This window comes from Lissotriton vulgaris, chromosome 11 (genome assembly GCF_964263255.1).
Source record: "Lissotriton vulgaris chromosome 11, aLisVul1.2, whole genome shotgun sequence".
Classification (NCBI taxonomy): domain Eukaryota; kingdom Metazoa; phylum Chordata; class Amphibia; order Caudata; family Salamandridae; genus Lissotriton; species Lissotriton vulgaris.
In genome coordinates, this window is record NC_141699.1 from 1,063,710,388 (window position 1) to 1,063,737,851 (window position 27,464).

Consider the following 27,464-nt stretch of genomic DNA (forward strand, 5'->3'; position numbering starts at 1 on the left):
TGGAAGCCAAAAGTGGCTTGCCTTGCGATAATAAGAACTGGTAGTAACAATAGCATACATAACAAAACCACTCACCCAACGAATGCCCACTCCTCTTCCATCCAGCCGTCAGTACCAAGCAATTACAGCACCTTGTCCTTCAATACTATAAGCGTGCAGTAAAATACAAATGTTCATACCAGAGATCAGTCAAGAATGCCCTTTTAATCTCGAAATGGATTAGATTCACCGCTGTGCCATAGCTGGCTTGCTTGTTCTCTGATTAGGCTTATCATTTTTCTTTTGATTTGTGACCTCCTAAATTTGTTTCACAGAATCTCTCTTTAGACAATATTTGGAGAAGGGTGGATTTGTATGGGCTGAGTGAAAGTTGGAACTCGTGCGGACCTCTGGGCTCAAATTCCGGTCCAAAAATATGGAGCATCTGTCATAAGCTTGTAAATTGAGTGAAGAACCTGGACTTTAAAACTGACACTGTTCGAAAATTGACATCTTAGATCTATGCCATCTCCTCAAACTATTTCTTCTGTAGGTGTTAGCATAATTTTGTTGGTCCTCACTTTTGAGGAATGGCATTCTGCAGGCACTGTCATTATTGGCTTGCGGATGGAGTACAATATTGGGGTGTACCATGGCTTAGATAAGGGCCTCTATTGGTCCCTCAGGTGCTATAGAACTCTGCAGCTCAAATTGTATGGCGGCTCACAAAGGATTTCAGGGAACTCCTTTTCTACACATACTTCTCTGATTTGGTATCATAGCTTACATTTGGTTTAATGTATGGTGGATTGCTCACAAGGTGTTTGAAGACCAGACTTACAAGTTATACCACCAGGTTTACCTTGCGCTCCTCTATGACCAGGATTTACCTTTTGGTGTTGCATTTTGAGTGACCAAAGATGGGATGGTGAGCCTTTTGATTGTTAAACAATGTTTATTGGGTTTTTATCAAATGTAGCAATTGTTGCAGGATACAACATTAATTAATTATCTATGGTAGATGATAGGCAGCGATTGTAGCAGGATGAGACAATAATGAATTATTACAGGAGTGAATTGCACTGACACACTGAAGGATGCGGAGGGGCAATGAATAATAGGTTAGGTTACAAAACATGGAAAATAGTTGTGGCTATTTTCCTTTGAAGTCTTCATCCTCCGCTTTGTTTCGACTAGTCATTTTTTCTTCTCAATGCAGTTGTAAATGTAGTTACTTTTCTGATCTGGAAAACTCACTGGGCTGATGGGGATGACTTGGCCAAACATGCCCTGTCCTTTACCCTGGGCCCCACATTGTGAAAATTATGAAAGGGGGCAGTGAGATCTTTAAGTTAGTCCTTCCTTTTTTCGTTTAGCTAATCATATCTCAGTAACTGTATTTGATATCCTGCACATATACAATGCAAACAACCACCCATTGTTTGTTATTAGGTGAAAGGTAGATCAAGTTGTATAACAACCAAAGTTACCCTTTGAACTGGGGAACAAGGTTCAAGTACCAGCATCTTCTCAATGTCCTATGATATGCGGCAAATCACCTAATTTCCCTCTCCCTAAAGAAAACATAGCAATCTGCCCTTGTGCAATGTAATGTGGTGCTCGTGTAAAGTGCTGCAACTCCCTTGGAGGAAATCTGAGCTGTATAAAACTTTAAAAAGAATTTAAAGAATGTATTTCTGACAAAAGTAAGTGTGTGTGGTGTTTTGTGGAGAAGCGTGGCTCAATGGTTAGAGCGGCAAACCCTGATGCAGAGGTCTGGCCCGGGACCAGGGTTCAATCCGCGGCTCTTGGACTCAATCTCCCCGGACCTGATAATTCTTGCCTCGGTGCCTAGTCTAATCATGGGTCCCACTCTGTGACTCTAGGCAATAGCTTGCTTAATCTCCACAACTGCCCCAGCAGCTCTTGGATGCCTGGCTTCACCTTGGGGGTGCCCAAGAGTGGACTTTTCACAGGAAAGCCAGGAAGGGTTCCACAGCTGTATGAATACAGCGCCACGAGACCTGAGGGTAGAAGTGCGCTATATAAATACAAACACATTTACATTTACATTTGTGCTCTGAAGGCTTGAAAATCATACACTTCCCTAATAGTTAACCCTTCATTTAGATTGCCTCAATACGTTACATATGTGCGATTTTTTAAATGGTTGCACATTCGCGTGTTCCAATTGCCATACATTTGCTGTTAAATATTTACTGAAATTTGACCAAACTACATTATATCACTGAAAAACACGGAGTTTGCCATGTACAAAAAGGTAATGTAACTACTCTGTGGTTTAATCTGTAAATCTATTTTCAAGACACCCCTCCTGTTTATTCCTCATTGATGGGCTATGTAGCCTTAATTTGATAATACCCCGTCACCTATACTAACCCTCTTCTACACCTCTACTACCCCACTTCTACACATCTTCTACAAATTTACTCCTTTACTACCCCTCTACCACTCCACCTCTCCACTACCCCTCCTCAAACACTCTACTATCGCTCTACCCCTATTATACCCTTCATTTACCCTTCTAACCCTATAAACATCTAATACCCCTCTACCTCTTTACTAACTTTTAGCCCTCTAATACCCCTCTACCCCTCTACTAACCCTATAGCCCTCTACTATCCCTCTTCTACCCCTCTACTAACACTATAACCCTCTACCCTTATACCCTCTTCTACCCCTAATCTACTCCTCTACCCTTCTACCACAACCATTTAATTACAGATAGCACTGTGTACCCACCCATATAAACAGATACCCCTCTATCATCCCTCTAATAACACTCTGGTACCCCTCTAACCTTTTACACTAGTAAGCCTTTAATACCCCTCTTCTTCCCAGCTAACACTCCACTACAACTCTACCTTTGTACTAACCCTCTAACACTATAAACATATACTCTTTAATAATATTGGGTTTGTTTACTTTTGTTCACCCCTAGAGATGAATATAGATTATGGTAATATACTATATGCTATTTATCGAATCGGGCCCCCCCAAGGAAACACGGAGACGGGAGCTCAGGGCAGTAGTTCTTTATTCTCTCTACAGTGCGCCCTAACTGCCCGCCTTCTTCCTCCCTCCTAACTCCGCCCCTTCCGCGTCCACCTGCCCTGTCCGAGCACCAGGGTCAGGCGAGACGACATGACACCATTAAGTGTTGAGTTATATGTTTTAACCTTTAGCCTAATAAAAAGACTAGTAGGGTATGTTTAAAATAAGTACATATTTTTGTACAAAAAACATTATACAAGTCTCCTTTTAATTGGTAACTCATAAGATTACATACTATTAAAATTGTAATGCATTGCATTGCTTTGCAAATTAAACAGAAGGCAGATCTCCATAGCTACCAATACGGCACCTTTCAATAAAGGTTGTATAGAACCTATCACCTACATTCAACTACCCCTCTACTACCACTCTTCAAAACCTACACTAACCCTCTTCTACTCCTATACTACACCACTTCTACACTTCTACACATCTACAATTCTACTCATTTACTACCCCTCTACCACTCTAACACTCTACTACCCCTCCTCAAACACTCTACTATCGCTCTAACCATCTTATACCCTCATCTACACTTTTTACCCTATGCCCATCTAATAACCATCTACCTCTTTACTACCCCTCTAGCCCTCTAATATCCCTCTACCCCTCTACTAACCCTATAGCCCTCTACTATCCCTCTTCTACCCCTCTACTAACGCTATAACCCTCTACCCTTCTACCCTCTTCTTTCCTCTACCCCTCTACCACATCCATATCATTACCTAACACATACTAATAAAACAATAAACACCACAGACACTACACATAATACAACTCACCACAAATCAAATTCTTAGGAAAAATCACTTACATTCTAAAAAGCGAGACCTATTGGCTATGCCAATGCTTGTTTAGGGCTTGTGCCCTGACTGCAACCCCCCGAAATTACGGACAAAAGGCGTCTTAGAGGGATCTTCATGCACAACGGACGTGAGATCCAATTAACGGGCTGTCCGTGAAATGTACTAAGGGGCGGTCACCCTATGCTGAGGGGCCCACCGAGCAGGACACCCTTGGGGCCCCCTTCCCCCTGCTGGAGCTGCGGGACCCGTCTTGCGCTCCTCTCTGATCTACACACACAAGAAGCCCCGTGCGCAGCAGGTGCGTCACTTTTAATATGGGAAAAGGTGACGTAGGTGCGGCGCAAGGGGCTAATGGGCTTGTACATAAGACCCTGAGCTTGACTTAGAACACACTTAGCTTTGTTTACCCTCCGGTATTACTTGAATAACACGTCAGGCTAATTGTCTGCAGTTGTTTTGCAGACGTTCGGAGCGCCCATGGTTCGCCCCACGTTGCCAGAGAGTTAAGAGGGGCGGGGCCCGAATACATACATATATATATCTGTGGTGCTGACGGCTCGGTGATATCTTGCTGCCCACACGCGCTGCTAGGTGAGACTGGCGGGGTGGGTCCAGACCAGCTTTGCACATTGAGACATGCAAGCACCTCTCGTAGCCAGCTGCGGCGCCATTTCCTCCCATTCACACTTTCCCATAACAAACTGGCTACCCAGCTGTGCTACAAAAAAACATTTTTTTCAGTCGCTTAGAGGGTCACCCAGAGCCTATGACAATCTGTGATGCACATGTGACCAGGGAGCAGAGCACATTTAGAACACGCTGACAACTCAGTAAGTAACATGACTATTGACGCGAGAATTTATCTAAAATACCCTATAGTAAGTAACCCGCGATGGTTGACACTCAGCAGGGTGTGCGACATAGTCCAAGGTGAACTAACGTGCATTCCTTGTTGTTTTATTTGTTGGACATCGTTCAAACTGCACACATACGGGGAAGCTCAGATATTTAGCCAGCGTTCTCAATATTCCTCCCCCTTATAAAATATTATTGACGAATTGATTGGACTTTTGTGTTTCAGCTTATTGTTAATACATTTAGTAATTTTAGCACTTTTCTTGGAAGGAATTTGTTTTCTTGGAGGTAATTTGAAACGTTCTTTCAATTGTCTTGATATACTCTGCACAGCTGATACTCGGCACTTACTTAATGCAAAAATGCAAAGGATGAACGGTATGTAGGTATAAAACCTGTATTGTAGATCAATTTTCCATATGTATATACTGCTTCTTCGAAGCCTCTGTTCATTTGTGTTGCACTGTGCTGAGGTTTTTTTTGTTGTGACTGCTAATTCATGTATTGTTAAACTGTGTTGCATCGTTACATTGTGTCATGTTATCGTTATGTTGTGCTATTTAATGTGTGATGAAGACGTGTAATATTGTGATCCCATGGTCTGGTGTGGTATGTTGTGTGTTATTTGATAATGTGATATTTTATGTAATGTTATGGTCTTATATTGTGTGGTTTTTGTTGTGTTGCATATTGGTTTCTTATGTTTTTTGTAGTGTTTTGAGTGGCTTGTGTTATTTTTAGTGTAGTGACTGGTGTTAGGAGCTCTGATATGTTTATGTTTTGAGAACTATTGTTTGTTTTTTTGTTAGTATGTTGGGGTTGAGCTTTTCTTTTTTTCTTGGTATATTCTGACGTGAGTTAGTCTTCTTTGAAATGCAGTGTAATCTGTTCTGCAGTTTCATTTGTATAGATGATTTACACTGTGTGTATTCTTCGTGGTGTTGGTTGAAAACTGTTGTGTGCTTTATGATAGTCTTATGTTGTTTGTTTTATATATTTTGTGTTTACTTGTGTTTTGTATGTTTGTTTCCTTCGTTGTGTGTTGTCTAGTGACTTGTGAATTGTGTGATGCATTTTAGTATTATGGGCTGTACTATGTTTTGCCTTAAGTGTTGTTGAATCTGTTGTCTGTAGTGTTGTATGTAGATGAGTTGGGAGTGTTGGGGTTTGTCTTGGATGCATATATAGTGCATAGTATGGTATTGGTCTGGTGGTTGAATTAGGGTCTATTGTTGCAATATAGTTTGGTAAGTTGCACAGCATGGTGTGTTTTGTGTTGTATAACATGTCACGTATTGGTGTTCTCTTGAGGGTGTTCTTGCCATTTGTATTTTGCACGTGTGTACTTTAAGTGTTCTAATATGGTGATGTGTGTGTTGTGGTAGGTGTTGTGCTGTGGTGTGTTGGTTTGTTGTGTGGGTTTGTGTATTGTTGTCTTTGTTGTGTGTTGTATACGCTCTACTATTATGTGCTAGTGTGTTGTGCTGGTATGTTGTCTGGTATGTTGTGGGTGCTGCATGTTTTATTTTGTGTGTCGTTTTCTGTTTTGTTCGCTTTTCTGGTAAGCTGTGTGTTGTGTTATGTGTCTTAGCTTTAAAAAGTTGTCTTGTGCGTTGGCATGTGTGTTGTGTTACAATTTGTGGTGTGTATTAGTGTCGTATGTTGTTGATTAATTATGTTGTGGTAGATTTGTTTGTGGTGGGTGGCAGGTTGGTGTGTTGTTTCACAGTATTTTGATGTGTATTTTGGTGTGTGTTGTTTTTGTATGATTTTAAATTTTGATTAAACAAGAGGCCATCCAGGGAATAGTTTGATTTCAGAGTAGTTGCTGGAAGTTAGACATTATGGCCCTACAGTTAAGCGTTCGACTTGCTCTGTGAATTAGGACTTGGAATTCACATTTTCTCAGTGGTCATGTTTTTTCTGGTCAATAACAAGGGTTACAGTGAATGACAATGTTTGAAACCACGTTGCTTGTCTACAACAGAGTTTCAGTGAATAACAAGTATTGGCATATGCTCAGCCATGTACTACAATTTATTGTTGACACGTTTGTATGGGTTGGGGCGGTGAGGGTAGTTTCACTGGGAGAATGCTGCCAAAAACGTGAAAAAGAAGGCAGGTGGGCAGGATGCAGACGTGGCAGTTGTTATGGGGTGACTGGATAAAACATTTTTTTCTTTTATTTTTTGGGGAGTTTTATATAGCGTGAACTGGCCCAAAGGTATCGGAGTACTTTACATGAGCACCAGTTTTGTTACAGATGGACACATTCATTTTTGCTAGGCATTGGGAGATGAAGTGATTTGCCCAGAATCACAGGAAGTTGAGCGTCGCTGCCGATATTTGAACCTGATTCCCCAGCTTGGAGGTCGACCGCTCTAGCCATTATACCACATCCTCTCCCCAATCCTCTCCACAATAGTGACGGATACCCTGTCCGCCAAAATTTAAATCCTCTTATTCCCTATCACTTTCTTCTCTTTATACTATAAATGTAAATAAGGTTTTTTTTTATTTCCTGTACAATAAAATAAATCTAAATCTAAATCTATGGGATTTATATTTCGACGGATGGAATATCCGTCACCATTGTGACCGTGTTACCAAGATCTATATCAGGCCATCAGCCAGGACCCAGTTGTCAGCAGTCTTAGTCCTTGAGCCGTTCCCATATGGTATAGTCTCAGAGGAATGCCCAAGATGGGCCATAGTCCTACCTAGAGTATTTCCCTCATTCCTAAAATCCCAAAGAAAGGAGCTCCTGCCGGAGGTAATTTCCATAAGTATGACTCGCATATTATATCACTGTTGATATCTGAAATCTATGGTGGTGCAAGTTATACATATGTTAATTATGTATAACTGGTGTATTTCAGAGGTTTTACTAGCTTACTTATGTTTAACTCCACTTTCACTTTGGTTTTCTTTCAGTGAACATATATGTTGTTTAGTTATCGTAAAGTCTGAGTTTCCATAGGAAATTGTCAGTCAGTCAGTCAAAAGTAACTTTATTTGGTTTTCACAAACCATAAAGCATATAAAACACATTTCATTTAAAAAACTTTTTCAGTTCTTAAAATTCCACACACTTCCTTTGTGGCACCAAGCCTTCAGTCTTTGCCCACGTTTATAAGTAAGCTTTCTACCGCTATCGGAAATTGATTTCTTGTTTCGCTCATAACTTTGGGGCTGTTTGAGGAATCTGCATGAAGCTGTCCAAATAAATGGTTCATCTACCACAGCTCCTGCCTGGAAAGTGTTGGGCTGATTCCCCAAGCAGAGTCCAGGACAAAGGGAGATCTTCACTCAGCAAGCGTGTTTTTTGTGATTTGGCTGTTTGAGAGAAATTAAGCTTCAGCAATGTAGTACTACCAAGATCACCGGAGGGTACCAACAAAAATGGCAAATGAAGCATTCTGATTGTCTGGTCCCACAGAAATGAGAAGAGTCCCAGGAGAGCTATTAGTGCATCATCCATAGAATTTCTTGTTGTTAATCTTTACATTACAAACTGTACCATGCACACCAATCTACACCGCAAGTCCACTGCAGGGAACTCTACACTACATGCTTCCAGTTTCCACCCCAGGCACCTCATCAGAAGCATCCCCTATGGGGAGATGTTAAGAATAGCCAGAATCTGTAGCAACAAAGAGGATCTACAGATGTGTCAAAAAGAAGCGGCAGAAAGATTCAGGGCATGTGGTTATTCCCATAGCATCCTACGCAAAGCCATAGAAAGAGCCAACACGACACCGAGAGATGAACTCCTTGAAGGCCCAACCGTTGTTGAGGTTCCAAGTGCAGCTGCCATCCTCTCTGAACCCAAAGCATGGTCACTCCTAGATTGATCATTACACACAACACAGAGGAGAGAGCTATACGAGCCACAGTCCACAAACACTCGGGTATCATACAATCTGACCCTATATTGGGCAACCTTATAGCACATACACCTGACATTACATACAGGAGAGCATTCTCCATGAGAGATGCCTCGGTGAGGAACAGCCCAGAAGTCTCTACCAAGTCCAACTGATTATCTGAGGTGAATGGGTTTTAAGCATGGGCTGAAAATTCGTTCCGCTCGCGGAATTTGCGGATTTTCCGAGATTTTGCGATCCGCGAATCTCGCAAAATCGCGGAAATATCCGCGAATCAGCGGGGACGAATTTAGAATCAAGCACTTACAGGGTTACAGCAGCAGGTGCAAAAGTTGAAGCTAATTTTTTGTAACCTTTTACAAAAGGGTTACAAAGAAATTAACTTCAACTTGGGCACCTGCTGCTGTAAGCCTGTAAGTGCTTCCTGGCGCCTCGTTGCCTACTTGCAACTATTCTCTGACCCTGCTCTGACCCTTGAAGCAGGGTCAGAGAATAGTTACAAGTAGGCAATGAGGCGCCTGTCACGAAGATTAAACCTCAACAGGAAGCACTGACAGATTTAAAAACAAGCATTTGCAATGCAATAGGTCTCGCATTAGGAAAGTTTGAGCTATTGGTCTTGTAAATGACAATTTTTTTTATTTATGTGTTGGTTTTGAAAATAGCTAAATTAATAGCTTTGTCATTTACAATGCCAGTAGTTATAACTTTCGCAAATGTGACACCTATAGCATTTGTAATGCAACATGTTTTCTACTTACGTGACTTAGCTGTATTGATATTACAAATTACAATGGCTTTTAATTTTTTTAAATAATTAATACGTAAATAAAAGTGATTTTAATTTATAATGGCAATAGCTTAAACTTTTGTAAATAACTTTTGTGAAGATTTTGTTCAGTGTATTTTATTGTGACGAAAATCCAAGATCAGAAGTGAAATATTAACATCTTTTTGTGACATTTGTAATAACGTTTGAAACATTGAGAGAACATATTTAAACCAGTTGTTGTTGAATGGTTGTGCAGATTGATGCTGGTGTGGCGCTGAGTGGTGCTGTGGTAGTGCTGAGTGGTGCTGTGGTGATGCTGAGTGGTGCTGTGGTGGTGCTGAGTGATACTAGGATGGTGCTGAGTGATGCTGGGGTGGTGCTGAGTGGTGCTGTGGTGGTGCTGAGTGATGCTGTGGTGGTGCTGAGTGATGCTGTGGTGGTGTTGAGTGGTGCTAAGGTGGTGCTGAGTGATAATGTGGTGGTGCTGAGTGATGCTGTGGTGGTGCTGAGTGATGCTGTGGTGGCACTGAGTGGTGCTGTGGTGGTGCTGATTGGTGCTGTGGTGGTGCTGAGTGATGCCTTGGTGGTGCTGAGTGATGCTGTGGTGGTGCTGTGGTGGTGCTGAGTGATAATGTGGTGGCGCTGAGTGATGCTGTGGTGGCGCTGAGTGGTGCTGTGGAGGTGCTCAGTGGTGCTGTAGTGGTGCTGAGTGATGCTGTGGTGGTGCTGAGTGGTGCTCTGGTGGTGCTGAGTGGTGCTGAGGTGGTGCTGAGTGATAATGTGGTGGTGCTGAGTGATGCTGTGGTGGCGCTGAGTGATGCTGTGGTGGTGCTGAGTGGTGCTGTGGTGGTGCTGAGTGATAATGTGGCAGTGCTGAGTGATGCTGTGGTGGCACTGAGTGGTGCTGTGGTGGTGCTGTGGTGGTGCCGAGTGATGCTGTGGTGGTGCTGAGTGATGTTGTGGTGGTGTTCAGTGGTGCTGAGTGATAATGTGGTGGTGCTGAGTGATAATGTGGTGGTGCTGAGCGATGCTGGGGTACCGCTGAGTGATGATGTGGTGATGCAGAGGGCAGAAAGGCACAAAAAGCAGTCTAACAAAGGGCAGAAGGGCAGAAAAACAAGGGAAAAACGAGTCTAACAGAGGGCAGAAGGGCACAAAAAATCAGTCTAACAGAGGACAGAAGGGCAGAAAAACAAGGGGAAAACGAGTCTAACAGAGGGCAGAAGGGCACAAAAAACGAGTCTAACGGGGCAGAAGGGCACAAAAAACAAGTCTAACGGGGCAGAAGGGCAGAAAAACAAGGGAAAAACGAGTCTAAAAGAGGGCAGAAGGGCAGAAAAACAAGGGAAGAACGAGTCTAACAGAAGGCCGAAGGGCACAAAAAACGAGTCTAACAGGGGGCAGAATGAATCCCGCCCTGCGTGTTTGTCCACGAAGATGCCACCTTTTTGTGCAATACCTCTACTCAACTGGAGTACTTTCTACTGTCTAATCAGTAAGGGCTCCCTCATTGTCTAAATGTATAGGGGCAGATTTACAATAACTGGTGCATCCCCAGGGATGCACCAGTTATTGTGCGCAGCAGCTCCGCCACCCATGGTGCGCCGCATTTACAATGCTACAATTTCCTGTACATTTCCTGTAGTGTGTTACACCGTTGGTACAGTATGTAATATACAAATATATACATAGGGTGCTTCTGTACATGCAGTCAGCTAATCCATCAATATAATATATACAAATCCTTGTTTGGATAATTATGAACCAAACGGTGTATATGCGTCGACGTTTCGGTCTCTATTATATGCTTTTCACCGAGACCATCCTCAGGACTAAACGTTGCACATGGAATCTACAAAAACATATACAATATATACACAGTCAGTATAAAGGATCCAGCTACTTATGTCCAATATTTGATCGTCTGCTTACAATAAAATACCATCACCACACCCAGTGTGTCCAAAAACCTTACTCAATATATATACACATATACAACCCTTAACTCCTTAACACCTCATGTCAGGTTTCTCTATACTCACTAGACAGGATGTCTTCCAAAGCCTCAATCCACCACTACTTCTCAGGGTAATTGACACCACTCCTAGGTAAACATTGCACAGATTCAGTATGTAGTTCTAACCCATAGGCAATCGTATAGTACAGTAACAGGTATGGAGCTTACCTCCACCTTGATTCCACTTGACACTCTTTTATGTCTTGTTTATAATCACGTGCACCAGGGCACACCTCGGCTTTCAATTAGCCTGCCAACCATATAAACTGCGGGGGGAACAAACGAAAATATCGAGTCACTTAAACGATCATCTATTAGGAAGCCAACTAACATGTCCGTGATTCTCACTTAGACAATCACCTATTAGGAAGCCAACTAACATGTCCGTGATTTTATCTGGGCAAGGGACTTACTTGGAAAGCTCCACAGACGCGACCGTATCAATCAGGTCTCCGTCGGCGTCTGTATGCTTCGCTCGTGAGCGTCAATACACACTCTCGAGTTTGAGCGCATGCGCATATGGTAGCGTTCGAATCACCGCGAGTGGCGGCCATCTTAGAAAGGAGTGTAATAACTTAAAAAACCATATTAAAAGGGGATGCGATCACCCTAAACAGTGCGATAACCACCAGATGACACACTTAGTTGAACAATTAATACAAGGCTTTAGGTCCTCAAAGGCAATAACAGAAATTAAATTGTAGTGTTGTTTGTTGCCTATCATCTGAACTCCTAGAATCTTGTAAAAAAATTTAAAGGATCATTTTCTAAACAATATATAAAAAAAATTGGGAGATACCATGTTTCTTATGTTTTCTTTTGAAGTAAAGTACTTGTATAAGACTTAATAGAAATTATTGAGATATTGGAAATAATTCCTCAAGGAGCCTTCTTCTATTTAACTTAAATTACCCAGTTCCTTGGGGACTAGTGGGTTGTCCTGTTTCTATTGAATGCATTTACAATGCGACGCACCCTGTGGCAAAAACGGCACGGATGCGGGATTGCTGGAGCTGCGTCGCGCTTGCGACGCAGCTCCAGCAATGCTCTGGGGGACCCTATCTCCCCAATGCTGCATCAAGCCTTGCACCTGCTTCAAGCAGCCGCAGGGTTTTGACGCAGCATTGGCCTAAAAGTGACTGAGTGAAATCCTGTAGATTTCACTCAGCCACTTTTAGGAGGCGTTCCTGTGCAGGAACGCCCTCCCCTGTGCCGGAACCCCTACTGATGGCGCAGGGCTTTACAACGTGACGCATCTCACACAATCGCCACATTGTTAATACCCAGCACCATGGCGCATCTTTTGTGCTGCCGCTGCGTCACAAAAGGTCTCGGTAGAGGGTGGCAGTGGTGAACCAGAGGGTGGCAGTGATGAACCAGAGGGTGACAGTGATGAACCAGTGGGTGGCATGGGTGAACCAGAGGGTGACAGCGCTGAACCAGAGGGTGGCAGTGCTGAACCAGAGGGTGGCAAGGGTGAACCAGAGGGTGGCAGGGTTGAACCAGAGGGTGGCAGTGATGAACCTGATGGGGCAGGGGTGAACCAGAGGGTGGCAGTGGTGAACCAGAGGGTGGCATGGGTGAACCAGAGGGTGGCAGTGGTGAACCAGAGGGTGGCAGTGGTGAACCAAAGGGTGACAGTGGTTAACCAGAGGGTGGCAGTGGTGAACCAGAGGGTGGCAGGGGTGAACCAGAGGGTGGCAGTGGTGAACCAGAGGGTGGCAGTGGTGAACCAAAGGGTGACAGTGGTTAACCAGAGGGTGGCAGTGGTGAACCAGAGGTGCTGTGATGAACCAGAGGGTGGCAGTCTTGAACCAGAGGGTGGCAGTGGTAAACCAGAGGGTGACAGTGCTGAACCAGAGGGTGGCAGGGGTGAACCAGAGAGTGGCAGTGCTGAACCAGAGGGTGGCAGTGGTGAACCAAAGGGTGGCAGGGGTTAACCAGAGGGTGGCAGTGTTGAACCAGAGGGTGGCAGTGATGAACCAGAGGGTGGCAGTGGTGAACCAGAGGGTGCTGTGCCCATACACGACCGCATGGGTAACTTCGCCATGCAAGAGGCCCCCGAACACGCAAAAAGCCCCGTGAACACGCAAAAAACCCAGGGAACACTCCAAAAAACAAAAATCTGCAATTTCGCACGAATTCGTGGATTTTGCGGATTGCGAATTCGATTTCTCACAAATTCGCGGAACGCGAATTCGCAAATTTCGCCCATGCCTAATGGGTTTGTAAAATGTCAGAGTTGCAGAGCTTGTAAGTTCGGCAAGAACATAACCATGGTTGAGTCAGCATTTAGACACACTGCTCTCAAAATCAAACACAAACTCACTTGCAGGACCAAATTCGCAGTTTATATGCTCAAATGTAAATGGGGGCTTCGTTACATAGGAAGCACTAAGCTCCAAGTCAACCTCCGCATACTACCACTCAGAGCCATAGTCAACAATGATCCAGCCTACCCCGTGGCGAGGCATTGCAAAGAGGTACACAACAACAATCTTGAGCACTTACAGTACTCTGTAATCGACTGCGTGCCGCCACTCAAATGGGGAGGGAACAGGGACAAACTCTTCCGGCAGTTGGAAAGCAGATATATATTGCAATTCAACACGAAGGCTCCGGCTGGCCTTAACACCACGGAGGACTTACATAATTTTTTATAAATGACTTTTTCCACCATGCTAGCACTCTCTAACTGTTTTGTTATGTGGATGTTTTTTACCAATGCCTACATAATTTGTTATCTCGCGCTGTCCTCCACTGTATATAACATTCACACATGTCCACATATGCTGTAATGTTTGTATATTTCAGTTCTCAATCTATGATACAGGTATCCAATGAGCGTATGATGCATTATCCTGTCACTATACTTAGTTTGTCTACGTATCTATGACCCTGTTCCTTAGTTAGGTTACTTTTTATTTGTGGCTTCCACACACTGTTGTATAATACACCTTTAGTTACCTACACTTTTCCAGCGCCCCGCACACACTTAGCCACAGCGCCTAAGTAAGAGTTTGGTATTTATACCGTGATTTGCGCTTTTTGATTGAGTTCAATACCTGATAGGTTGGCCCTTTTCTAGCTAGCATTTATTCATGCTAGTCCCAAGGAATCACAATCAGTATTTCCCCGTTATTCAGATATGCCACCTCAGGCGGAGTCTTTTGGCGCCCGGATTGTCACCTATGCTGACGACACCCAGCTCCTCTTTGTAAGCAACAAGGATGGCCTGTTTGACGCTGCCCAGGTCAGGGGCTGTTTGAGCGCTGTTTTTGAGTGGTTTGGACGTCATGGGCTGAAGTGCAACTCCGACAAGTCGGAGTTGCTCTTCTTTGGTTGTACCTCTGAGCCTGATTGGAAACCCTGGTGGCCGCAAGATATGTTTCCTCCCACTAGTTCGACTTTGAAAGCCAAAAATTTGGGAGTTATGATTGACAATGAGTTATCTTTCGGACCGCATATTTCATCTCTTACTGGGAAATGTTTCGGCATCCTTCGGATGCTTCGTAAATTCCTCCCTCTAGTTTCCATCCAGCACAGAAAAATCATTGTCCAGGCACTGATTGGCTCTAGGCTGGATTATGCAAATGTTTTGTTTCTGGGACTTCCCAAATATCTGGTCAGGCGTCTGCAAATCGCCCAGAATTCTGCAGCCCGAGCCATCTTTGGTCTTCCAAGAAAAGCCAGAGCCACTGATCTTCTCTCAACACTACATTGGCTTCCTATTGCTAAAAGGATTCTGTTTAAAACTTTGACCACGACTTTCAAGGCCCTACATGGCATAGGCCCCAAATATATTTCCAAACGATTGTCCTGGTATAACCCCCCCAGATCTCTCAGATCTTCGTCCCTATCAAAAGTGAGTGTTCCCATTATCAAGCGTGCTAGAGCTGGAGGACGGTCTTTTCGCTACTTAGCTCCTCATGCTTGGAATGACCTCCCAATCTCTTTGAGACAGACCTCTAGCCTTCTGTCCTTCCGAAAGGCCCTTAAGACATGGCTTTTCCCTTAATTTGATTTTGCTTCCTGTGTCTGTACGTCCTCTCAGTGTTATGTTCTCCCTTCTTCGGTTGGGTTTCCTTCGATAAAGCACCGGGATACTCCGTGGAGTGGCCGTGCGCTATAGAAGTATAAAAATAACATAACATAACAGGCATGATAGCCGCTATGAATTGAATAGTGGCTTGCTTTTCTTTTCGCTGGATTTGTGATATTTATGATTTATGGATGCCGTACACCATTTGGTAGTTGTCCGAACCCACTGTTGCTTCTTGCAGCATTTGTATTTTTTAACCCACCCTCCTAGGTAGGCTGAACCCACTCCACTACCTGCGAGACAGGCTTCACTTCCACACCAATTAATGTGTACATTATTGCATTAAGCACACACACGCCAGTCTCACTTTGTATATACACTCGCACTGCACCAATCTTCATCTTCCCCCTTAATCCTTCACTTCACTAATTTCTTTGAAGGTTGGCAAGCTACCTACTTGCTATTTACAAACGCTAGTACAGTTGACAAACACGATTTTTCGGCCTACACAGGTGTATATATATTTTCTCATGATACATAAACCACTGTGGGAGTCTCTGCATCAATGCTATATCAATAATTGCAGTTAGATGGGAGATATTAGCTACTGACGCGCATGGGATTGCAAATAGTACGCTCAAAGGGCATCCGCAGTTTCTGCCACGCGTGCTCATAGGCGCTGACGGCTTACACTGATTGACCCGTATTCAAGCACTATGCTGATAGTTTGGTCAATATTCGCGTAATACACACATGCCACTGCGCTTTCTGGCCCCAATATTACATCATTTAATCCGTGTCCCCACCCCGTAACTGGGCATTCAGATACATTTGTTCACATGAACTCCATACCACTCACCTCTCCATCTTTCCCGGCTTGTGCATGGCAATCACTGGTCTAAAGCATCATGCTCAGATTTTATAGGCCTCTCTCTATGTCTATACTGCCTTACAACATGTTTGATGTAGTAAAATTGTGATGTCACAGATTTGCCTTCCAGTGTGTTGTAAAACTGCATGATCACTGTGATGAACATAGTGAAAATACTGCCTCTCCTTCACAATGTATATAAATTCACCTTCTCACCATTTCAAGCGCTATGTGATCAAGGCTGCATGTCTGGCGGTCGAAACATGTCATTTGGACATCTGATGATGTGATTAAAACATCCTTAAGCACTAAGTCTTGCCTGTGGAGTCTGTTTCCTGGTTTAGTGCCGCTGTGGTAGTTGGTCGCCTTGCTGGGACTTTTGTGTGTTATATATATATAAATATATACCAATAACATAAAATCTATTAAAAAACATTCTGTTATAAATTTAAAGATTAAACTATTTAACAATCTTTAAGCTTACATTTCCCACTCAAGTCATTGCAACAGTAGGGGAGGTGTTGGAAAGTGGAGTAGTAAAAACTACTGTTCCCACTCCAGTGAATGTAACAGTTGGGAAAGTGTTGAATAGCGGAGGGATAACATTTACTATTCAGACTCTAGTAAATGTAACAGTAGGGAAAGTGTTGGATAGCGGAGGGGTAAAAATTACTATTGCCACTCCAGTGAGTGTAATAGTAGAGAAATGTTGGATTGCAGAGGGGTAAAATGTACTATTCCCACTACAATAAGTGCAACAGTAGGGAAAGTGTTGGATGGTGGAGGGATCAAATGTACTATTCCCACTCCAGTCAGTTCAAAATTAAACAAAAAACAAAATATCAACAACAAGAAAAATATTTAAAAAAGAAAATAAATACAAAAATATAAATATGTTAAAAATTTAAATACAAATACAGGTAATATTAAAAATCAAAAACAATACAAACTTACTATAATGTTAAATACATATGACAAATACCTACAAATATTATATTCTATAAAATAAAAAATAATTTTCAAACAAAAAATATTTTTTGTTAGAAGTTATTTAAAAACACTGCAGAATTCACAAACCAAACTAAATTTAAAACAAATGTACTTCTATAATTCACATAATTAATTATCAATTAAAGAAATATTATTAATTAAAAAAAACTAGAACACATATAAATTAATTAACTTCCCATCCTTTACCCCTATAATTCCCACAACAAGCTAAAATTAAACTGTAACAAAATTATTACACCATTAAAATATATTTCCAATTAAAAAATGAATAGTATTTAACAACTAATCATAAAGTGAGAAAAATTAATTTACTCCCCACCCTTTACCTCTATAAAACCCAAACACGCACACACACACACACACAAATTAAACAATACCTTATTTAATTATCAATTAATTCATATTAATGATCTACTAACAATCAATTAATTAAACATAATTTACTTCCCACCCTTTACCCCTATAAACCCCACAACCCACACCTACAATTAATTACACAATTCCCATATTTATTTTTCAAATAATTAATTAATATTAATTAACAACTAATTATTAATTAATTAAACATACATTAATTCCCACCGTTTACACCTATAAACCCGGCAAATCCCACCTAAAATTAATTACACAATTTGCATATTTAATTTCCAATTAGTTAATTAATATTAATTTACTAATTATCAATCAATTAAAAATACATTTCTCCCCACCCTTTACCCCTATAAACCCCACAACCCTCACCTAAAATTTACCCTAAACATTTAAAAACACAACTTTATAAAATCTCAATAAAAAAATATTAATAAATAAATATATTCATTAATTTATTATAATTAAATTACTTCATTACTTCCCACCCTATTCCCCTATAAACCCACAACCCGCTACGGAACTAAAAAATGCAAAAAAAATCAATTAAAATAAATTTAATAACAACTAAAAATTAAAAACATATCTTAAAAAACAAACAATACTTGTACAAAAAATACATCGCACACATTTAAAATATATACTAAAGTACATAAAACTAATTAAAAATCAACTATATTCATGCGAACGATATAAATTACTTTTATATTTTTTAAATCAATATTTCTTCCCTTAAAGTCGATTTTCTTGACCATGATATTCTTGCTGTCGATATTTCATTTTTAAAACTTGATATTAGTGTAAGTTGACATTTCCAACTCAATATTTTGACTGCATACCATAAAATACTAGTACATAGGCATATCAAACAATTCACAAACCTGACTTGAGATACACTGGGAAAGCTGTAGCTGAAAACGAGGTAATAAGACTGAAGGTGCTAATTTTCAACTTCTTTGTATATCTGGCCAAGTTTCCCCCTGATAGAGCAAATTTCCACACTGTTGTCCTATAGCTATAAACAGCTGCGGCTGAAGTAGGTAAGAGCGGTGGGGCCAGGTGAGGGGGGATTTCGAGAGACGACCATGAGGGAAAAATAATTATTTATTTGATTTTCCCTCGTGGTTGTCTCTCGAAATCCTCCCTCACCTGGCGGGCGACCGCAGCTATCTATGATTACGGAATTTTGTAAACTATTTGCATTTCTTTTTCATTTTATGTTGGAAAATACAAGCAGTTCTGGAAATTCGAGGGATCAACATGATGCAGTCATTCATCAGACCTCAGGTGATTTTTCGATCATCACGGCCTGCAAGAGCTTGCTGCTACCAGAGGAGGAACTGTAGTGCAGTAAACGGGAACGCCATGTATGCTGGGAAGGTGGCTGTCATGACCGCCTCCACTCAAGGGTAATAAAAAACATTTTTCCTTTTTTAAAGGTGCAGCTGTTTGTGTGTAGACATGCAAAACTGGGTGCCCACAAATGAGATACCTGGAGATATGGTTTAATTTACAGAGGTCAAGCCCCCACAACTGTTTATTAATGGGGCACTGGTCAGCCATGCTGAGATGAGAAGACACATGGTACCTATTTGCCCTGCATTGCTGTTTTAAGAATGATGCACATTTGATTGTCCTACCCTAGATGGACCACTTTTAACACCTTCCATTTGTGTCCCAGCAAAATGTCTTCTTTACACAGGTTTGGAGGAGGGTGCGGAGAAGGGGTGGGTGATAAATTCCACTCCACTGGTGGAAGTATGTGAGTTGTGGCTACTCATCATTACTCATGTAACGTAGAGTTTTGGCCAAATTCTGCCACCTCTGTGTGGCAGAGATTTTTCTCACGTGAGGCTCGCCAACGACAAGTTGGCGAGCATGAGCGAGAATTGACATCCCTTAACATGATTTTTGGGAGCTAGGAGGGCACGGTGTGAGATTTTGTCAAGGTAGGCGGTCGGGACTGTTCGCGGTGAGAAAGCTGTGCTTGAGTAAAAAATCTATTGCTTGGTGCCGTTTGCACTGACAAAGCTCCCCGGGCTAACAATCAGCACAAGCAACGCAATTTGCATTTTCAAAAAACTCTGCGGAATCTTGCTGAGTTTTCATGTAACTCCGTAAAATCTGTGCAGATTATGTGCCCATGGACCCTTCTAGGGCAAGATTCCAGGGTGCGGTGTGGGGGTTCTAACCCCAGAGAGGCCTGTTGGTTCGTTGTTAGAAATGGGGGTCTCTAGTTGGCAGGTTGTTATCCCATCCAAGTAAGGACCCTTCTTCCTAGTAAGGGTAAGGCGGATACACTTCTAAAATAACCCCTGCTCACCCCCCTTGGTAGCTTGGCACAAGCAGTCAGGCTTATCTCAGAGGCAGTGTGTAAAGAATTTGCACATAACCAGCAGTAATACAGTAAATACACCACAAAGTACACCACACCATTTTAGAAAAATATCCAATATGTTATATATGCCAACAAGACCAAAAATGATAGAAATCGACCATACAGTTCTTAGAAATATCAATGAGCAGAAATAAATGTAAAATACAGTTCCTTGATGTCGATAGGTCCATCTGGGGCTATCACAATATCGTGAACAACAAATCCAAACAGTTCTGGCTGATCAGGGTGTTGTGGGCCAGCTACGGTGTCGGGAATACACACAACAGTACCTTTAGCATGCAGAACTTCGGACCTTGCGATGCGCTCCAGAGGAGCGGCATCGCCAGGCGTCAGTCCCGGAGGTCGGTGCAGGAGTCGTCGATCCTTGAAGTCACACTGGTTGCAGATTGAACTCTGTGAGTTTGAAGTCAGGAGTGCCAGTGTCGGCTGGTGTCGGGGCTGCTGTGTGAAGCAGAGAGATGTGCGGTGCCCTTAGTTCGCGGTGCAGGCAGCGGCTCGGTGACAGTCTTCCAGTGGCGTTGGTGAGGCCAGGGCTGCAGTGTGTAGCGGGCGGTGCTCGTTGCGGTGTCATTGTTTCTGAAGTGCTGTCATCTGTAGACCCAAGACTGCAGTGTGAGATGGGGCAATGCAGGGTGTGGGGCCCACAGGTCATGGTGCAGGCAGCAGCATCGGTTGATGATCTGGAGTCAATGGCGCTGGCGTCGGTGGGTCAGGGCTGTAGTGCCGGATGGGGCGGTGCGTTGAGTGACCTACGAGTGGTGCCCCCAAACCGCGGTTCAGGCTGCAGCAGCGGTGTCAGCTTGGAGCAGCGGCATCAGTGAGACTGAGCCTGCGTTGTGAAGAGGGACGGTGCGCCGTGTTCTCCACAAGCAGTGTCTACAGGTCACAGGGCAAGCAGTGGCGTCGGTGACGGCATTGCCGGGGATACCAAAGCAGCGTTATGAAGCAAGGTGGTGTGGAGTGCGGTGCCCACAGGTCACGGTGCAAGCAGCGGCTAAGTGGGGGCGTAGGACGGCATCATCAGTGAGACCAGAGTTGCTGTGTGAAGTGCAGCCGTGCCCTCTGCTGTGCCTTCAGGTCACGGAGCCGGCAGCGGCATCGTTGATGGCATCAGGTTAACTTTTTCTTCTGTGGCAGCTGAAACATCCAGTTCCTGAATCGGGTACCCAGAAGATGTTGAAGTCTTTGATGTCTCTGAGACATTCAACAGGAGGCAAGCTCTACATCAAGCCCTTGGAGATACTTAGGATACAGAGTACAGAAGCACCCAAAGCAGGCCAGCGCAGTGAATCACACGGAAAAGTGGTAGTCTTTCCTCACAGCTCTTCCAGCTCTTCTTCCTGGCAGATACCTTAGTCCAGCAGTAATCTAAAGTTCTGGGGTCAGAGCTCCAACATTTCCCTTTGAAGTTGGCACAAACAAAGTTCCATTGGCATACGTAATCCAGTTCTGCCTGGCTTAGGCCAAGGTCACTCCAAGGGGTGGAGACGGCATTGTGGAAGGCAGACACAGTCCATTCAGGTGCAAGCAACACCTTCTCCGACTACTCTAAATGCAGCCAGGTCTTTTCGGCCTGCCTATGAGACACCCAGGAAAGCAGAACACCCTGAACTCCCCCTTGTGTCTGTCTAGTGTGAATGCACATCCCCTACTCCTGTCACCCTAAACCCAGACAGGGAATACACAAAAGGCAGTGGCACACAGGATGATTAGACAAGAAAAGACTCACTTTCTAAAAGTGGAATTTTCAAACACATAATATAAAAATCATCTTTACTAAAAGATGTATTTTAAATCCTGAGTTCAGGCATACTAAGCTCAATTTTTCTATTTTTCTGGCAAGCTACCTTGGTAAAGTGTTACCAAGTAGTTCCCATGTTAACATTTGGGAGAGATAACCTTTCAATAGAGAAAACTAAATACACTGTATTTCACTATTAGGACACGCAAAAATATACCACTTCATGCCCTACCTTTTAAATACACTGTATCCTGCCCATAGGGCTATCCTGGGCCTACCTTAGGGATGACTTAGATGGAAGAAAAGGAAAGGGCCTGGCAAGTGTGTGCACTTGCCAGATTGACATGGAAGTTAAAAACTGCATGTATTAAAAAAAAACGACATGTAATCACTGCAGGGGCAGGTCTCAGACACCTTTAAAAAGCTACTTGTGTGGGTGGCACAACCAGTGCTGCAGGCCCACTAGTACCATTTGATTTACTGGCCCAGGGCACACACAGTGCACTATAGTAGGGAATTGGTAGTAAATCAAATAAGCCAATAATAGAAACACCAATCCATAAACACAATTTACATGGAGAGCATATGCATTTTAGCACTGACTAGCAGTGGTATTGTGCCCAGAGTCCTAAAACCAACAGAAACAGGTCAAAAAGTCTGGGGAAAACCAGCTGAAAAAGCCAAGTCGAACACTCATCTTGTTGTCTGACAAAAGAGAGAACAGGGATTGGGGTCACACACTATTGCACCTATCCTTAGTACTGTTCAAGTGAGAGATTTCTTAGGTGCCACAGACTGGAGATTCACTTGCCCCTAAATCTCCTAAGACGAAAAGTCTTCCTCACAATTTATAATACACCATGGTCCAGCACAATATTTTTTGTAAGTACATTCAGTATTTCAACAAAATTCGACAAAACAACTTGTTATTATTCTGGTAAATGAAGACAGCAGTTCAGTGGAGTTGTTTGTAGTTCACTCTTTATTTATCTTCATTAAAACCGTAGCCATAGCCAACGCGTTTCGTCTTTCACAGACTTCTTCAGGGCTACAAATAACATATATACATATCAATTACCATACAAAAAGCTTTTTCTATTCACTATATACAATTAAAAACTAGTTTCTTACAAAAGCCTTTTTCCAGCAGTAATTTCATAATTTCTACACAAATACAATTTATACATTATTTACAAATCATTCTACAAAGTAGAGTACAGTTATTAAGAGATGAAGATGTACACATTCCTCCACTGTTACTATTGTTATTATGTCCATTACAGTTCACACTGCACAGCAAATTTAATAAAAAGGAGAAATTTCAGAACTTCTCATATCCTTTCTTTATATATGGTGGGTTAGCTAAAGGAAAGCCATTGTAACAGAACCCCGGTGGGTACTTTTTAATCAGAAAGTTAGTATTTCTTACCAGAAAAAATTATAATGATGGAATTAGAACTTTTACAAGTGTTATCAATATCTCCCAAACGGCGTCCAACTTGAATTCAGATTGCCTAATGTATAGAAATAGGGATCAGTTATTTAACCACTTGAACCGATGTCATTAATTTCAGACAGTAGCCATATAAACAGTCATAATTTATAACTTACGAATTTGTATCTCATCTTCTTTTAATTTGTTTAAATTCTCAGTGAGACTCCAGAAAAAAGGTGCTCCTGTATCAAGGGCGCCTCTATGTCCAGTGTCCGATCCTATCATGAAGTCCCTAATGCAGGTTGTAAGCAAAGGAGGGGGAATAGTAAATATCCTCAAAAAGGACATTACAAAATTCCTAATTCATATTAGTCACTATCTGCAAACACATATAATTTTCAAAGTTCATGTTTCTTTTACAATTAAAGATTTTTTGATGTGACCTGCCCCTCTATTCTTATTTTTCACATCGGTATGGTCTTATGTGAGTCCCCCGCTTTTTAAGCTGTGTTAAATATCAGGATGTCAATTTTTAATCAGCCAACACCATATTACTCTAACCATAATTTTTTAGCCTTGTTTGCTGTTTTCCTCAAATTGACATCTTGTTATATTCAGTCTCGCGATGTCATTATGAGCTAGTGACGCCATATTAAACTGGTTGCCATCGTGCAGTCTATCCTGTTATAATTTTCATGGCGCCATGTTGGACTACCAAAAACTATATTAGCTACAGGTGTACATTGCCTTCACGCAGTATATCCGCTTTTTAGCCAATGCACATTATTACACCTTGGAGGCAACACTTGTCTGCCAAAGACATGCATATAGCAGCCCTCATTGCCCTGATGACATTTAATTTCCCTTGCCCTTTTTTTATAGGATCGGACTTGCCAGTGCTAAGCGCCTTGCACAGCTTGGGGCTAAGGTGGTACTGAGCAGCCGAAGTCAAGAAAATGTAAACAGGGCAGTGGAACAGCTTACTGCAGAGAACCTGTCAGTTTCAGGAATAGTTTGCGATGTTGGGAAGAAGGAAGACAGAAGCAGATTGCTGAAAATGGTAAGTAGATTTACAAAATTCTACCTACCCTCTTGTACTTATTTATTTATTTATTTGCAGGTTTTTTAAAGTGCTACTAACCAACATAAGGGGAAATTGGAGCATCCTTTCAGATGGGTAAATACTGGGCATCAACTACCATGGTTGCACAGACCACGTCAAGTATGCCTCTCCTCTTTTGTTGTTTTCATGCTATGCATATCAACATTTGGAGCCATTCAGCTCAATCACAGAATCAAGATGCACTACTAGGTCAATATGGAGTACATCAATCTACCTAAATTGCAGCTGACCCACATCTTAATGCATGTTCAGGGCCTATCTAACACTGGCCTGTAAAACAATGAATCTAAGTCACTGACAACAAGCCTTCATCCCTGACTTTCTGGGGCTCCTGGGCAAGTCACTACACAAATCAACAAAGGATTAAAGAGAGCTAATCACATCGGTCATGCGAAGATAGATCTGCACTGCCCTTCCCTCATGGCTGCATTAAGCTATAGTCCTCCTGCACCAGCCACAGTCAATCAGTCCACCAACCTAGCAGACATAAGGCTTAAAATTTCAGAGGAGCAATTCAGGACTCAAAGCCTTAATAGTATCATACTACAAATCTAGAAATGGAAAAAGAAGGCACGCCTTAAAAAGCCAGGCTTAGAGAATCTGAAATAATAACCCAGAACAGGTTTGACAACTTGTTTATTCATCAGATCAAAAAGAACCCAAAAGAGTATCTCTACATGGAGCTCTTAGTCTACCACCGAAAAGGAACACTCCACGTCAGACATCAGTTGTCAGAGGTGTGACAGGGGAGGGGTCAAAGAGATATGACACAAATACAATTCACATCCTGCAGGGTGTAATAGTGTGGGTATTTATGAGCATTCATTTGAAAGTACATGCATTGCTCTTTGCTGCATACTTAGGTTACAAATAGAGGCTCCAGACGTTGCCACTACTGAATATGTGAGTAGGAACCCCAATAAGGACAGATTCCACCAAGAGCATGAAGAGACAAAGGCCATTTTTATGAAGCAATTTTAAGTGAAAGTAGAAAGTTTTCCTGAAGTTAATTAAAACTTGTGGCAAATTCCTTAAACCTAATATGATGCATTTCTAACTCACTGTTGGAAATGTGTGCACTTAGGTCTATCAAAACAGTAGAACCTGAGTTTTGATACAATTAGGATTGTTTCTTTTAATCCCTGTGAGTTATGTGAGTGGACATTTAATATTGATACACAAGCGTCTTAAGAACAGAGGTAGGCACAACTTACAATAGTAATACATTTGTAAATCTAGCTTGAAGTTCATTTGAAACAGCAGACCCAGTGAGCATTAATGAATGCCTCCAAACAATAAGCAAATCATATTACAACCATAGTGCTTGAAAGCTCTGAAATGTATTTTAACTAATACAAAATTTAGAAAAAGGCTGTGAGAAAAGTTGATTGTTATTTGGGGTGGTAGAGAGATCTAGTCAAGTAATAATGTCATTGTCTCATGTCAGGTCCAGATAGGGTTCCTTAAATCAAACCCTAGCTTAGACCTGGGTAGCTGTGAAACAGAGCAGTCATGTTTAACTGAAAGGAAAACAAGTGTAAAGGATTTATCAGTACAAAAAAAGTAAATACATAAGAAACACACTGTAAAAATAGCACTTGTTAGACCTGGCATCTTTGGCGTGGTTTCCCCTGTCTTTTTGCCTCTACCTCCTGTATTTTTGATGCTGTGCTGGATTTCGTTTTTGCTGGTTTAGATGCTTTGGGCCCTTTGCTACTGCTGATCAGTTTCAAAGTGCAAGTTCTCCCTGAGTAAATTGTTATTGTAATTGGTTATCCATGATTGGCATATTTGTATCACCAAGAAGTCCCTAGTAAAGTACACTGATTGTGCCAGGACTGGTGATATAAATGCTACTAGTTGGCCTGCAGCACTGATTGTGCCCCCCAAATGAGTAGCCCTGAAATGGTGTCTCAGGCCTGCCACCGCAGTACCCCTGTGCAGTCTGTGAACTGCCATGTCAACCTGGCCATTGTCCCCATTGACCAGTCCTAAGCCTTCCTTTTCTGTACACATTGGTCACCCCTATGGAAGGCGCAAGGTACCCCCTTGGGCAGGGTGCAGTGTATGTGAAAGGTAGAGCATGTACTAGTGCTGGTGACATGCTCTGGTAGTGAATTACAGCCATTTTTGTTTTTCACTATTGTAAGGCTATCTTGCCCATAGGCTATCATGGGGAATGCTGTGTACAGTGGTTACCTGCATATCTTCCCATAGGAGCAAGATAGGACATAAAGGTCTGGTATCCCTGAACTCAGAATTTAATAACACATCTTTTAGGAAAGGTGGTTTTTAAATCCTGTGTTTGAGAACAGCACTTTTAGAAAGTTGCTGTTCTCTTGTCTGACGTTTCTGTGTGCCTTGGTCTGTTTGTGAATTGACTATCTGGTTTGTGAGTGGCAGGGGCTGGGTGGCTCCCAGATTCTGAGTGGGCCATCCCTGGGCTGAATAGCTTCATCTGCATCTAGAGTGGTGGGGGGGTAGCACCTTGGCCTGAATAGGGCTGTGCCTGCCTTCCACAATTCTGGCTCTACCTCCTGCTGGGCAGCTGATGACCCTGCCCCTCTCTCTGAAAGGAAATGAGAGCCCAGGAAAACAAAGTGCTCAAGGAACACCAAGAACTGGTTCAGACCAGGCTCAGAGCCCTCTTGCACAAAGGGAACACATACTTTTAGGGGTATAAGTATAGGACCCCAGACTACAGAATATTAGATCATCCTGGAATCAAGAAGGAACCTTTGCCAAGGAGAAAGCTAGAAGACTGAAGAGGAAGGACTGTCCTGATGTGTACTTGTGGGCTGACCTGCAGTTGCTTTGCTGCCAAGGAGAGGGGAAGGACTTTGCTTTGTGCTGTGTCCCCTTGCTTGCTTTGTGCTGTGTCCCCTTGCTTGAAGAGATCTTCAAGGGCCTGAGTTGAGCTGGCTCCTTGTTAAAAAGTCCCAGGAACAAAAGGACTTCACCCCAGCTTCCCTGAACTCTACTGAGAGAGTTCTGTCCTTCCGAGAGTGCTTGGGCCAGATGTGGTGCAGCTGGAAGTTGTACCTGTGCTTGGGAAGATAGAAAAGAAGATACTAAAGACTGTC

The 27,464-nt window shown here is 42.5% G+C and overlaps 1 protein-coding gene across 3 annotated transcripts in view; it reads left to right on the forward strand.

Moving 5' to 3' along the window:
• Positions 1–4,415: 4,415 nt before the first annotated feature.
• LOC147684078 (dehydrogenase/reductase SDR family member 4-like) overlaps positions 4,416–27,464 on the forward strand; it is a 90,185-nt gene continuing 67,136 nt past the window's right edge. The window contains exons 1-3 of one of the 3 annotated variants that reach the window (XM_086944435.1): positions 4,416–4,451; positions 18,922–19,093; positions 24,141–24,318. In XM_086944435.1, coding sequence (XP_086800561.1) covers positions 18,945–19,093; positions 24,141–24,318 — 327 coding nt within the window. In that variant the 5' untranslated portion in view covers positions 4,416–4,451; positions 18,922–18,944. The other 2 variants (XM_086944433.1, XM_086944434.1) reach the window with 2 other exon arrangements.